General features: G+C 34.5%; 1 protein-coding gene across 6 annotated transcripts in view; it reads right to left on the bottom strand.

Annotated features, from left to right (window-relative positions):
- Nucleotides 1-15,807, bottom strand: part of ETV1 (ETS variant transcription factor 1) — an 88,158-nt gene that overhangs the window by 33,831 nt on the left and 38,520 nt on the right. For all 6 annotated transcript variants that reach the window (XM_058296936.2, XM_058296933.2, XM_071215141.1 and 3 more), the window contains 2 exons: nucleotides 6,833-6,962; nucleotides 3,979-4,167 (listed from right to left, as the gene is read on the bottom strand). In XM_058296936.2, the coding sequence (XP_058152919.1) occupies nucleotides 3,979-4,167; nucleotides 6,833-6,962 (319 nt within the window). The remainder of the gene's footprint in view (nucleotides 1-3,978; nucleotides 4,168-6,832; nucleotides 6,963-15,807) is intronic.

Below are 15,807 nucleotides of genomic sequence, written 5' to 3'. Positions count from 1 at the left end.
AAATGGTAACAAGAAATATTCTTGAAAATGCTGGTATGATTTTTAACTGCCTAGTTAATGAACATGACACCAACTGACCCTAAGTGTAAATCTTTAACAAAGACTAGTTTTTTCTTTCCTGGTTCAGCAGCACTAGGTTTTTTAGTCATAATATGACTGGTGTTCCCCTTCTAATTAGTTCCTTGTAGCACCACTTCAAGACATTACAGTAAGTTAAAAGTGTACTTTGAGTGGAGATCAGAGAATGATGCACTGTTCTGAGGAATATATTAACAGCTAAAAAAAATTCTCAGTCATTTGGATCATTTCAATGATTTCCACATTAAAAGGGTCTCAAATAGATACACAGAAGTAAAAACCAGAAAAAATAGAAAGTGACCTCAAACTGTAGCCTCTTTTATTACCGTTACCAAACTAATCAAAAAATAAAAAGAAATCCAACAAAACAAAAACCTACTTATTGGTTTTCCTTCTATTACCATCAGTTACTTAGGAAGCAAGAGAGAAAGGACTTGATGCTCAAAAGGACAGGCCTCTAATTCCTCAGAAATGTCCTAATTAACACTGCTGTCTAATGAGAAATAAAACTGGATATTAAAGGGACTGAAATACAAGTTGCTTTACAAAGGTCATTTATTTACTGTCAAACAGCAACACAGAAACATTGGTTTCCGATAACTTAAAATATCAGGTTGATAAAAATAAGCACAAAACACACAGCAGACCTCCAAAGACGAAAGTAACACATAAACATTGCGTAGATGTGGCAGCAGCCTGGCTGTCAGGTCACGAGGAAGTTCTGAGGCCTCAGCAGAAGGCTGAGAGCAAGTCCCTGTGCTCCTTCCTTCTTGGTTATGCTGTGTAACGATTGGCTAATCACACAATCGCTCTGTTCTGTGTTTTTCTCATCCATAATATCATTGACCCACCACAAGGATGTGGATTAATTAAAGATTTAAAAGGGCTCTAAAAATGCCCCAGGAGTGCTTAAAAATAACCTATCCAACATTTCTATGAGCAAATACAAGCCTATTAACCACCAACCGCGCCCCCCCCCCCCACATACACACTAAAAGCATGGCTGAGACTTTATAATTTGGAAAGTTAGCATTTAATTTCAGTAATGTTAAATGAAAATAAGGTAAAATTAAAGAATGGAAAAGCAATCGCTTTAGCATTTCTAAGAACACTCTATCCTGCGATTTAACTCTAGGCTCACTGGCTGCCATGTAAAGCACTGAAATTCCACCTACACCTGCAGAAAATAAACTTAGAAACTCGGATACCGCAAAAACCGTTAGGCTGACTGGCACTGCATTCATTTCCCTTCTCTTGCTTATTTCATTAGCCAAAAAAAGAAACAGAAATTATCATTAAGAACTGTCAAGGAGTGAATCAGAAAATTGTAACTTGAAGTTAAAATAAGAAACCAGTTCACTTGTGAAGCCTTAAAAGAAAGTTAATAATACTTGTACTCAACGCTTTGTAAAGAATCAAGGCAATTGTTTTTACTGGTTGACCTGATTCCAGTTAGTACCTGATGGAAAAAATTTATATGCCAAACACAAAAATGTTATAGGAAGCTTCATGTTTTGAGTACAGCTCTGATGGGCCACTGGTCAATGGTAAAAAAAAAAAAAAGTGATCCACAAAGCTTCTGCAAGAGTTAATGTAAAAGAAGAGCAAATGGATGAAGTATTGGATGAAGAAAAGCACAGTGTAAGTGGTGGGAAACACTGAGAAAAAGAGGCAGGGTTCCTATAGTGGATTCAGAAAATAATTGCCAAAAGGCTGGCCCGAGGAGCAGAGTCAGCCTGAGGAAAGGAAGCAGGGGGAAGGCCAGTTGGCCGTAAAACATTCCCAGAGTGAGGTGGGGTGCCTGGGCTGGAGGTAGCTATCTGGGAAAGGATCTGTTCCCAGAGCAAATCTGCCATTTATTACTGAGGGACTGTCATTTTTTGGCCAGGGCCCTCCATGAAATCCTCCTCAGAAACATACGGCTTCAGAGATTTTCCTGGGATTGGCCAGCTGGTACTGCCCTCAAAACTCCACAGGGGGCAGCGGGAAAAGACCCTGAGCTTCCCTCTAGTAGTTCCGGCCGGCTGTTCTCAGTCTCAAATATTTGACTTCAAGTAGAGAAACTAAAATGGATTTGGCAAAAGCATCTCAGGTTAGGTCACCTAAAAACAGGCACAATGCTTGTTCAACAGTCACCCTATGTAAGAAGTAACTGTTCTGCACAAAGAGCAAACTATACCATTTATAATTCCTGCATTTATTTGAAGTGTGAGAAACTCAGTTATCAAGAACTCTGGGAAGTGACCAGAAGTGGACAAAATAAAACTTGCTTTTTTTGTTCAGTCTTTGCCCTTTGAGTTCTATACAATATGCATCTGTTTAATGGCCCACTCAGCAATAAGAATTTTTCCATGTGTTTTCACAGAACTGTTTACACAGATGCACATACCATTACACTCTGACAAGGTCTCAAGACTATGGGGTGAGAAGGGAAAAAGAATAAGTAAGCATTTAATAACTAAAGCAAAAGAGTACTTAGCAATGGAAACAATGGTAGAAAAGATATAGGTTAGTTTCTCACTGCAAGAATGCTTTCGCCTTCTCTGCTCACACAAAAAAGTTAGTTTGGGATTAAGTCCCATTAAATAACCTACAAAATGCAGATTTCAGTGCTCCCCTATTTTCAGAAAGGTGCCAGAGGCACATCTGCTTTCCTCTGCTGATCTAGAGGATTCCTTTGGCTGAGATATTTTTACAGTGGTGTGTCAGAGCAGGTCTGCTTATGAGACTTCTGAGAGCCTGTTGCTAAATTTTTAGGAATTTCGTGAGCTGAAGGTTAAATGCAGCCATTATTACAAATTAAATTATGTAAATTTACAACTAAATTAATTAGGCTAAAAACAAAGGCAAGGAATACTCAATACCCATCACTTCTTAATTATTTTGCTGCATTTCACTACTATCTATGTTCTTGATATTATTTACTATTGTTTCTATATGGTTGAAATATTCTATAATGGTATAATAGTACACCTCTCTTTCAAATTCACATTCAGTGATGTCACATGGGTAGTTTGTAATCAGCCAAGGGGGCAGTTTTAAATTCAGATATGGCAAATGAGTGATACAAACAGATCCTTTTCCTTTTCTTCATAGAACCTGTTGTTAAATATTTATCAGCACACAAATGGTTATATATAAATGCAAGGTAGAAGGCAGCAGGTGTAATGCCTTATCAAATTAAGTGGGATATTAAGGTAGTATCTATGAACCTCTAAAGGTTCTCCAATATTTAATTTAAATGGGAATTTTGTCATCTCTAGGAATCAAGAATTTCCCACCACAGCATCCTCTTCAGCTTCATACTCTGGTTCTTTCCTTCTTCCTTTCTAAGTAATGTTTAATTCAGTCCCATCTCTTTAACTTTATATTCCCAGTGTCTAGGTCACGCATCTATTGGCATTTCATACTCATCACTTGGAAAGCAAGGTAAATATGCTTAATCAAATAAGATCTATCCTGAAAAATTATATACAGCTAAACCATTCAATCTAAGGTAAAGAACCTAATTCCATAAGCCACCTACTAAAATTAGTCTCCTAACTTTATAGAACAAGTACACACATATGCTCATAAAACTGGGATGATCTTATTTAAAGTTTAAGTGAAGCAATTTAATTCAAGCAAACCAAAAGGGAAACGTTCAAATGTCAGTATATAGATTAATTTTCCATTTTAGCAAACCTTTAAATGTTTATAAAAGGAATGTTTATAAATGACCTTCTCCACAAATTATTTATAACTAAAGATAGAGCAAGCACTTTCTAAAAATATTTCACACATGTGAAAAATTAATGCATTCACCTTAATTCAACTAGGAGGTCTTCAGAACTGATCACAGAAATTTTTTCCAAGAGTATTAAAAACAGTTTGGGAAAAAAAATGGTATCTGCAATTTACCTGTGATCCATGGGGTAGCTGCTATCTTGTATAGACTGCGATGGAGGGAGGTGAGCAGAGAAGGCCCGGTCAGGTTTCGGAGTGTGAGTTGAGTTTGGAGATGCATGATGCAGTGGGGACACTGGAGTGCTGGATGGTGTGGGGGGGTTAGACGGCCTCATTCCCACTTGTGGCTTCTGATCATAGGCACTACCAAGGAATACAATACAAATGAAACATGTGTCTATTTTGGAACAATTTTAAAAAAGTGTATTTCCAACTCAAGGAGAGAAAAAAATATTTCAGGCTTAAGTTAAGACAATTTGAATTTTATGGTTTTCTTAAATTCCAGAACATATAAACTTCAAAACCATCATTCCTTAAACAAAAAAGCAACATCATTAATACATTATGCAATAATAATATGAATATAAAGCTCTAGCTATTTTTAAATATGTACACAAACATCATAAGGAAAACTACTGTCAACCAAGGCAATGGCATTATTTCAACTGCTCTTGTTCTATATCTATAAGTAATTTTGAAAGGTCCTTCCTACATCATTAAATCTTTCTGATGTTCTAATTCTTCATCTATATTACAAAAAGAAGAACTAACATCAGTTTAATAAGATGGAGACCATACGTGACTTGTACTTATTTGCTATAGAATTTTATGAAGGCAATGCTCTTGCCTTATTTTCTTTTTCTGTATTAAATAAATGATGTTTCGCATTAACTTCCTTGCATGGGATAATGAAGATTAATGAGACAAATGAAAATGTCTTTGATATATTTAAAACTTCCTGGAGTGAAAGAATGGGTATAAAATAATGTTATTATGAATAAAATCCTATTACCATAGTCTAATTTCTAATTACTCATGATTACAAAAGAACAAAATAAGTAAGTTTATTTTTTACATACATTAATAATTAAATAGCTTTCTTATGTGCAGCTTTTGGAGATATGGTTTTACTTAATTATTTTAAATCTATACAAATTATTACTAAAAATAAATTTTAGTTAAATTTCTGAACAAAAAGGATATTACTAGATTAAAGTATATTTGAAATAACAGGCATTCATCAATATGTATTTTTTTGTCAAAAAATAAACATTTAATTGATAAGTAATAATTTATTCTATTGCTCCATTTATACAAGAGAATTATATCCAAGAGCAAAAATAGTTTATAAAGTGAAGGAGTATGTACAACATAGTAAGTCTACTCTTTCTTTAAAGCAAAGTCAATAGTACTCCTACAAAGAAACTGATGTTGGTTTTTCCTAAGTGCTTGACCAATATTTCTGAATGAGGACTTGCTACTTTTATAAAACTGTTCCACCTTCCTTATTCCTATTGAACAAAAGAAGAAATAAGGAGACATTTTCTGCTCTGGGATATTACTTTTTCCCTATGAAATGTTCTATTAAATTATATTGGTTGTATAGAGATGGAAACATCAGAATTTATGGCATATACCATATATCATTGAGGGAATTATAGATTCCTAAAAAAGCCTCATAACATGCAGACAATTCTACTCTTATTAATGTGTGGATGTGAAATATGCCATGTACAACAGTATGATTCCATAGTTACATTTCTGGTCAATGCTGAGATGCAAAGACAATTCTGTATCTAATTGGTTCATTGACAAAATTCTTCAATATGTTCAATAATTATGTTGCGACTATATAATACCCTTAAAAAGACAATGCAAAAATAAAACAAAACTATAAAATCAACCTCAGATTGATTAATATTGTCTCAGTGTGCTTTAATAGTTAGCTTCTACCAAAGGTCTTTTTTTTTTTTTAATAAAAAGCTTTGCAATTTCATAAAACTGTGAAATATAAAAGCTGGCTCATAATTTCAGGCTCTGGTGAGCCTCCTAGTAAAAGAGAGATAGAAGACAACTTTGCAAAAACAAATTATAATAGGATATCCAAGTGTTGGTCGGCTGCCATGAGACTGCACAAATCTAGATTTCTTGAATCCCATATTCTTGGATATTAAAAGTATATGTAGTAAATTTATGAGAAAACAGAAAACTCATTTGGATCAAAATATATTATGAACCTGAACTGAAGCAACTTATAAAGATATTTGTAATACTTTTTATAAGTTTCAAAACCACCTCCTTTTAAGAACTAAGATACTGTGATTGAGAGTAATAATATTCAATAGACAGAGTCAACTTTTTACCTTATGCAATTAGAGGCCAATATGAAAAGTAACCAAATTCAATTTACTGTAAAAGGTTTTTAATGAACATATATGTTATCAAATTTTCTAAGAAATGAACAATGTACTTTTACTATTCCATCCTCTATTATTATCAGAGGGAACAACTGGCTTTTTAATAGATAATAGCTTATGCTAGGCTTATAAAATTCTAGTTTTATTGCAATAGTCCATGAACGCATCTTATAGATCATCTGCAAAGCCTGTCAGATAACTAATGTACTGCTTAGACCTGCCAAGTGTTTCATTTTCCTACATATTCTCTATCTAAAGTGCATAATGCATTTATTCTAATGAGAACTTTCAAAAGCTGCTTGTGCCAAGTAAGACCCTCTCTTCAAACTCAAGATGCCTTGCTTCAGTAGAAATGCGACCACGATTTGGATGAAAATTATTGCTTTAAAATGATTCTAAAAAAAAAAAAAAAAAAAAAAAAAAGATTCTAAAAGTGAAGCATGATTGGATGGTAAACAGTTCATCAGAGTTTTGCTAAATGCATTACCTAATTAGCCTATTACATGTGAAGATGTAACTCATAAAACATGAGACTCAAGAGCTTATATTATCCTAGATTTTTTGTTTCAGTAAGAACCATTATCCTGCATACAAACATCTGGTTGCTTTACCTGACATTGTACAGGCACTTTTCTCCATAGCTGAATTTAAAGGGCTGTTCTTGACTGCAGGCAGAACCGAGCTCTGAACATGGACTATGGGGTTCTTTCTTGATTTTCAATGGCAGGCCATGAAAAGCCACTAGGAAATGAAACAAAATAATCCATCAAAAATACATGCAGCTAGGAATTAAGTGTATTAATGCTTTATCTCTCATTTAAAATATCACTAACATATTAAATATTCATTTACATGAATGAAAAAAATACATTTGTTGAATTTCAATACAAGAAAAGATCCTGGAGAATCTCTGAACACTCAGTATTTGCTTTCCTTGTATGTAACAAAATACATGTTTCAGTTCTCTCTCATTACTTGAAACTAATCATTTTAACAATACTAGAAGCTCAGTTTTCAGAAAGCTTTGAAAACATTCCAGATAGATTTCCAAAGACTAAAGCATTAAAAATACAACTGATTATCCAAGAATTAACAGAAGATTTGAATATAATTGTAAGCATTATTGAAAAGAAAATATCTCAAATGCATCAGTAATAATAATAGTTTATGGGAATGACAACTGGACTACAAAAAAGAAAATCCAGCTTCAGGTCCAGTGGTGGCGGGGGGTGGGAAAGCCCTCCACATCTTTGAAGCCAGTGCTTGTCTCTAAAATAGACACAAAAAGGAGCTGCTTATCTACTTAAAAACATTGTGAAGATGAAATATGAGAAATAACCTAAATCTACCACAAAAGTATCCTGTATCAAATGATACTTTCTTCTTTGTTATACAACTTAATACATGATTATGTTTATACTCAATTATTCAATGCTCAATATAATATAAAAGGTTATCATATAATATACCAATGGAGAGGTAAAAGAAAAAAGGTAAGGGGAAACAGGCGTAAGAATGAGTTTTGTTTTCTCATAAAATTTATATGAAAATATGCACAAATATGACTAATCAAGAAATACAGAAAGGACAAAAGTGCTGGAGATTTATTCTAACTCTTATACAAACTGGAATTAAAATATAAAATGTTGTCTTATTCTACAGAAGACTATATTACAAGAGACGCTGTGGATTATGATGTTATTCAACCCTGATTATGACATTACAGTATCATAAACTTGTATTAGCTTGGATGTCAAGAATTTGGCGTCAAGACTTTGGTATCAAGAACTACCAAATTTCAAAAAATTAGATACTATTTGTTCATATATGCACATAATTTTAATAAAAGTGTTCAATGATATATGAGAGTCATTTAAAACCTCCTAGAGAGCAAATTTGCCAAATAAATAAATAAATTTCACTGAAATTAGATACTTCCAAGAAAAACTTAGCAATCGCATTGGTGGTCTGCTTCAAAAGTGTTTTATCTTAATGTAATGTGTGTATATAATTGTGCACATACATGCTTAATACACCTATTCAAAGTAGAGAGAAGAGGAATAGGATAAAAGGTAGAATTTTTTTTTATATACACAATATGCAAGGAGTGCTCATGCAAATGAAAAAATTATTTTTAAATCATTCAGATAGAAGAGGGTTAAGAACCTTAAAAATCAATTATAATATGAGGACTTCTTTGGATACTGATTTGAACAACATCAAAAAAACAAACAAACTATAAAGTCAACTTTGAAACAAATAAGACCCTTGAATATGGATGGGGAATTAGAAAATTCAATATTGTTAATTTTGTTGACTGTGATATTGTGAGTGTTCATTATATTATTCTCCTTACTTTTAAGTAAGTCCTAAATCTCCACAATAAAAAGTTTTTAAAGGTTTTTTTTTAAAAAAATCAAAGAATTTAATGTAGTATTCTATATTGTGCATTTACATTAAGTGTGCCTGTATTTTTACCTCCTACATGACAAATATTGTATGACATAAGCTTTGTAATATATTAACCATGCATTTGTTATTTTTTGAACAAATGTTTTTTACTATTTGTTACTTTCTGCATACAGCAAAATATGTATATGGGAAGCAGTGTAGCTCAAGTGGTTGAGCACCTGCTTCCCATGTATGAGGTCCCGGGTTCTATCACTTGTACCTACTAAAAATAAAACTAACAAATGAAAAAAAACAACTCTCATTGGGGAGCAGAAGTAGCTCAGCGGTTGAGTACCTGCTTTGCAAATATGAGGTCTTGGGCTCAGTCCTCGGTAGCTCCTTAAAAAAAAAGCAATGTGTATACTCAAGGGTTAGCACTTTGGATTAAGTAAGAAAGATTTCAAATTTTCCTAAGGTAAAGGAGTGGCAACATATAAGAAACTCAATTTGACATTTGAATAGGTAACAAATCACATTATCTCAGAGATCAGATCTTTGTTATATGAATAATAATTGATAAGACTTTAAGAACCAACATATATTCAGTGTGACTAAAAGGTTATTTTACTTATTTTAAAAATCAGGTATATCAGAAACTACTATATTCAATATTACTAAATTTTAAGTCTTTGGGCCATTGATTGTACACTTTCTTTTCTTTTTTTTGAGGTACTGGGGAATAGGGATTGAACCCAGGACCTCATTTGTGCTCAACCACTGAGCCATATCAGATTCCCTGAGTTGGTTTGTTTGTTTGTTTTGCTTGTTGTTTGTCTTTGTTTTTGCAGGAGGCACCTGGAACGGAACTGCGGATCTCCCAAGTGGGAAGCGGGGACTCAATCACTTGAGTCACATCCTTCCCTGATTATACACTTCTGATAGAGCATATGGTATGTGAATATATCTCAATAAAACTGCTTAAGAAATAAATAAATAAATATGCAAGAATAGCCAGAAATGTCAGCTAAATACAGCAGGGGAAGCATACAGAGATTGAGAGGTGAGGAATTTTCTTATCTGTTTTATTATTATTATTATTGAAATAATGAAAATGCTCTAATAATGATTGAAGTGATGAATGCACAACTATGTGATGATACCAAATACCATTGGTTGTATACACTTTGGATGAATTGTATGCTTTATTAATATACATCAATAAATTGATTTGTTTAAAAAAAAAGTCTTTGGGCCTTGAGGTGGGAAAAGTTTAGTGAACAGGAAGCAAAAAATACTAATCATAAAGGAAAAAAAAAGCAACTAATTAGGCTTCACTGAAATTAAGAACATCTCTTCATCAAAAGACACTATTAAAAGAGTGAAGTGAGCCACACACTGAAGAAGATATTGCAACAAAATATCTGACAAAGAGCTCATATTCAATATAACAGACAGGAAACAAGACAAATGACCCATTCAAAACTGGATAAAAAGACTTGAACAGGCAGGCCATAAATGGATATCCAAATGACAAAACAAGCAAACAAAGGAACCAACCACATATTTGAAAAGGTATTCAATCCTGAGTCATCAGGAAATTGCAAATAAATCCACATGAGATATCACTATACACTCACTACAATGGCTAAACTGCGAAAGATTGACATTACCAAGTTTTGGTAAAGACATGAAGCAACCAGAGCTTTCATATATGCTCGTAAGAATATAAACTGATACAAAACTTTTCGGCAATACCTACTACAGCTCAATATAAACCTATCCCATGACCAAGCAAGTATACTCCTAAGTATATTCCAAGAGCAATGAGTATATACGTTCATCCAAATGTATACAACAGAATGTTAATGATGTTTGTATTCATAATAGGAAAAAAACTGGAAAAATTAAAAGGTTCTTTGGCAGGAGAATGGATAAATACATTGCGGCATATTCATACACTGGAATACTATGTAGGAATTAAAAGGAAGAAACTACCAATACAAACAAAAACACAGATTGATCTCACAGACATGAGGATGAGTATAAAAGGGCAAGGACAAAGAGTATGCCATATATTACATACAAATAACTTCAAGAACGGGTGAAACTAACTGTGAGTAAAAGAATCCCCACCTGTTGATGTTACTGGCAAGATGAACTAGTAACATTCTACCGTGCTGGTTTCTTGCTCTGAAAGGTGGTTATACGGGTACACGCATTTGTAAAATTCATCAAGCTGTACACTCAAGTTTAAAAGGTTTAAAAGTGTAAGAGCATCCACTAATCTTACACAAGTTAAGGTATTTGAACTTAGATAGCAGAGACCTCCGAGAATGTGTTATGATAATTGGAAAAATTATTCCAGCTGGATCAGAGGAAAGGACAGTAAGTCTGGGGCACTATTAGGACTTGTTGCTAGTGTCACAGGAGCACCCTAGTGAGGTCCACTAGCACCAACCTAGAAAGGAAAGTCAGGATTCTGCCTCATGGATATTGTTCTACTGCCTTCACATTAGCCCCATGAGCTTCTTCAAGTGACCATAAAAGAAAGGGGATAGAGATTCCCAAATTGCTATCAGAGAGAAATCAATCCCCGAATACAGGACTCCCAGGCCTGGCTGGTCATCAAAATACCCAGGGAGCTTTAGAAAAAGTCCAAAATTCTGACTCATTAAGTCCAGACCGGATTTGTGTCAGAATTCTGCATCTTAGAGAAATTTCCAGATGCTTCTCAAAATTGGGAAGATTCCTAATCCACTACGATCCCTAGAAACACCAAAAGCCACTATGTTCTACACTCAAATAGGTCCAATTCTTGACTTCATTTTCCTTGGAGGGCCACACTAAAGGGTTCTTAGATGTTCTCCAAATCCAGGGGTTTAGGGTTCCTTCTGCATAACACAGTCTACACATACGGGCATGTTAATCAACATGGGCCTCTGGAACTGTGACTTTTTTTTTAACCATAAACCAAATAAGTAATGCAAATGAATTTGAGTTGGCTAGAATTTTTTTTTTTAATTGCTGTGTTTAGAGGGAAAGAAGAAGCTGAAGTCAACCTGGAGATCTTCAGTATTTTGCTCAAGAACCACATGCTACTTTATTTTCCTTATTTTAACTTCTCTGCTTCCTGGAGATTCTATGCCACAAAACTGACTTTCCTTATTTATTCTTAAATCAGGGTAGAATAGAGACTCCCACCAGAGAAGGCTGAGCCGAGAACATGTTGGGTATTTCATCACAGGGCTGAGAGTCTGAACGTCTGCTCACAGGCAGTTTTCCAGCTCACTGGCACAGGCACAAGTGAAAGCAGCACATTCATTTTGTGCAATTTGCTTTACCTTCCCACATGGAGTTGGTGCATGTAAAAGGCTGTTAAGTACTAAATTATTCCTTATCAAATCACCATCATCTGGAGTCATGATCAACACTAATTAAATTACTTTCGTTGAACAGGGCTCCAGCCTGCTGCTGAAGCTGCTAGGTACATTTCATTTCGCGTACTGTGCTGTCCTTGCTGGGTCTGGAACCGAGAGCTACAGGCATCTGCACTGTTTGTAGTTTTAATTAAAGTGAATCTTTCCCTCTTCAAGTGTATCAAATCAAGTGTGTTAACTCCTTCATTTCATTTGAAGAACTCATGGTTTAAAATGATATTATATATTAGGTCTTTATCCCTGAGTTCGGACAGTTCAGATAATTTATCTATGAAATCTGCAGTCTCCTCAGGCATTTCTCAGACACGTTTTCCATGCAAACTTTAATGATCCACAACTCCTCCGGACAATCAGATCTTTAGGAGGAAAGAACAGTCGAGTAATGTGTCCTGCATTTTTTCTTTGAAGGAGGCTTGACCTTTAAAACCACATCTTAAGGCTGACTAGTGATGACTGAGTTCTTCTAATGGTTAAATTGAAGAGCTCCAAAATACCAGAACTTTAAAAAATGTACTTCCAAAATAAACTTAGCCACTCCTTAATTCAAAAGTTTACTTGGGGCTATGCTATTCATTGCTAAGTATTTGTTAAATTAGTACCTGTTTTCATTTCAGAACTATGAACTGGGAGATCATCTTCCACTCTTTTTTCTGCCTACATTTTAGAACTGAGGCACAATCTTGTCACCATTCTACTGGAGCTTGCCTTTAGCTTTTCAAGTTCAATATTGGTTATAAAACCAGGTTTTTGGTTGAAGGTAGGCACATAATTTTTTTTTAAAAATCACATTTCAACACCTAAAATATAGATGGGTATAAATTTAAAATTTGCTCATCACAGAATAATTTCACGGCACTGGAACTAAATTGAAAACAGACTGATGTTTGTTGTAACTGGTTAATGTTAAACCAGAGAATAAACAACAAAATCCATGAATCAAGTTTCTGTTCATATTCTTATTGTGAAGATAAGGATCTCATTTTAATTAAGAAAGATAATATGTTTATTTGTAGGTGGCAACTTATCAAACTTTGGGAGTTTGGAATCCTGATAGAAGACACTCCCTATAATGTTTCTACTGAAAAAAACAAACAAACTTACATCGTATTTTACAGTTTTCAAGAAAACCTCACATTTGAACTCTCTATTGATTTTCATCATTCAAAATAAGAAGGATATTATTAGTCTTATTTTGCACATGTATTTTTTAAAAAGGAAAAATGAAGGTAAGTGTCAAGTCTAATGACCTGGGATTAATTTATAACAGATTAAGAAATAAAACTCTGGCCTACTGGCTGCAACTCTTGAACCCTTGGACATATAACCCAAATTTATTTACACAAGTACACACAATTCCCTTCATGCATGAGCACCACTAGAACATTCTATCAAATGTTTCTTGAAATGGGATAATTAAGTCTTTCAAACTGCTATGCCCCAGATACCATGTCAGTTGCTGAGAAGGGGAGGAAATGTGGAGCTATGGAATGAAGACGAACAGTAACAGCCAGTTCTTGCCAGCAAGAACTAGAGATGTCTAATTAGAGATTTATTTAGGTTAAAAGAGTGGTGTCCCCCAGTAAAGACAACTAGCCCATATTCTTTAAGTCTGACTAATTGATGTGTGTGAAATATGCATGTCTGTACATCTGACCTCTGTTACATATTCTTGGAACATGTTTCTAAAAGAAAACACTTCTAAGAACAATCACGTTTTTAGATGCTTTCCTTCTTTCAGTTTATTACTGTGATAAAAGCATTTAAATATCCACACCACTTGTATTCCACTGAAGGAAAAATCTAACATCTAAAACCTTCCCTAGATACTGATAACCAATCAGGAGTGGTGGAAAGGGTCTCCTCCTAGCTTGGACAATGAATGTAAATACAGTGATAAGTTGCCTTGACTCTAACCTTTCACTCTGTTCGCTTCCCAACTCTTATCATAAGAATGAAATACAGTAGCAATTTCTGTCAGTACAAAACCATCACTCTGGCAAGAGAAACACATCACACTTTTAATTACTTCTCTAAATAGAACTGTCTTTGAATGAAATCTGTAGGTTTGGGAGGAATATTCAGAGCTTTGATAAACTTGCAAGAGTCTGATTTTGATGTGGAGATTTCTGGCCTGATCAAAAATTCTATTTTAGCACCATTTTAGCATAGTCTACAGACTACTGTTCCAAGAGGGGCTGGCAAATCATGGCCAACGGGCCAAATCTGGCCCAGCCCCCATTTTTGTAAATGAAGTTTTATCTGGAACACAGTCAGGCCCATTGTTTAAATGTTGCCCATTGCTGTAGCTTTGAGCTATGCTGAGGAGTAGTTGTGATGAAAACCATATGCCTGCAAAGCCTAAAATATTTACTATCTGACGTTTTACAAGAAGAGTTTGCTGATCCCAGTTCTAGAATGTCATTTACAATGAAAAAGGAGAAAGAAAACATCAAAGCGGATGGACACACTAGCACAATGACAACTGCCAGTCATAGCTTACAGGTAAACCAACCAATTAAGGACTCTTAATGTTGCTCTACTAACTCTTTACCCGGACTCTCAAAACCAAGTGTGCGGCATCATGTAATCAATTTACAGGCACATATACAATCCAGCAGAAGAAAAATGACAAGATATTAAGACTCTTTTAAAACACTACAAATTTATGTGCTCTGAGGAATTTCAAGGCATTTACTTAAACCAAGGTGATGTAAAACATGGAGAGATTTTTCACACCTGTTTAAAAAAATATAACTGAGAAAGTCAAAACAAATCATGCTATGGGCCCTAAAGTGCTTGAAAAAAATTTTTCACTTGGCTTTAGCAGTGATAAAAAAAAATACAATAAAAGTGTACATAAATTAGATTATTTAAGACTAGATACAAGCATGGCATGAAAAATGCATGCAGCCTTTTATACAAATATGTATAGTGTAGGAATACACTCAAGAGATGAAAAATATTCACTTTAAGTTAATATCACTTCATTTCAGGTGATAAATGGGTGGCAACGACCTCAATTAGTACTTAGTTAAATTCCAGAAGCAAAGGGGAATGCTTGTGCACAAATAAAGACAATAGTGTCACATGCTCTTTAAATCCATCTTCCCAGATACACCGAAAAGCAGCAGGCACTTTGGCTGCATCTGAGCTACTCAAAAGATTCTTTTCCAGTACATCTGCCTCTTCTAAGCCCTCCCCCACCCCACTGTGTATACACACCACTCACATACACACACCAACATCCATTACTAAAGGGCCTAATCTCAGCTATCAGCAGAGTGCCTTTATGGGACCATTAAACCATTTCTCTTGTTTACAGTGCCTGAAGAAAGATGTGAATTATGTCTGTGACAAAACAAGCGATAACATTTCTAAACTGCTATCAAAATGCAAACTGAAACACATTTAGGGACAGGGACCCTGATTCTAGTTCTCAAGATTTTCCATTATTTGCAGCATGTGGAAATACATTCACCTATAATATTTTCAAGACAAGAATTTAGACCATAGCACAAGTTGATATTTATTTTTTCTTCAGTAATATTCTTTAAGTAGAGCTATTATAAAAGAGATGACCAAGTTTTTTTAAAGGAATATTACCAGTTGGGAGAGATCCCACAACTAGTTTGTCCTTATGATTTCCTTTTGGCAGCATATACAATGTTGTTAAGTAGTAACAGCGAGGGCAAAATAAGTTAAGACTTGCCCCTTGTTACAAATCTCAGATTTATTCATGTAAAGAGGACATTAGATAC

This window comes from Dasypus novemcinctus, chromosome 5 (genome assembly GCF_030445035.2).
Source record: "Dasypus novemcinctus isolate mDasNov1 chromosome 5, mDasNov1.1.hap2, whole genome shotgun sequence".
Classification (NCBI taxonomy): Eukaryota; Metazoa; Chordata; class Mammalia; order Cingulata; family Dasypodidae; genus Dasypus; species Dasypus novemcinctus.
Note: the sequence above shows the minus strand (reverse complement) of the source record. Positions and strands in the feature narration are given on the sequence as shown.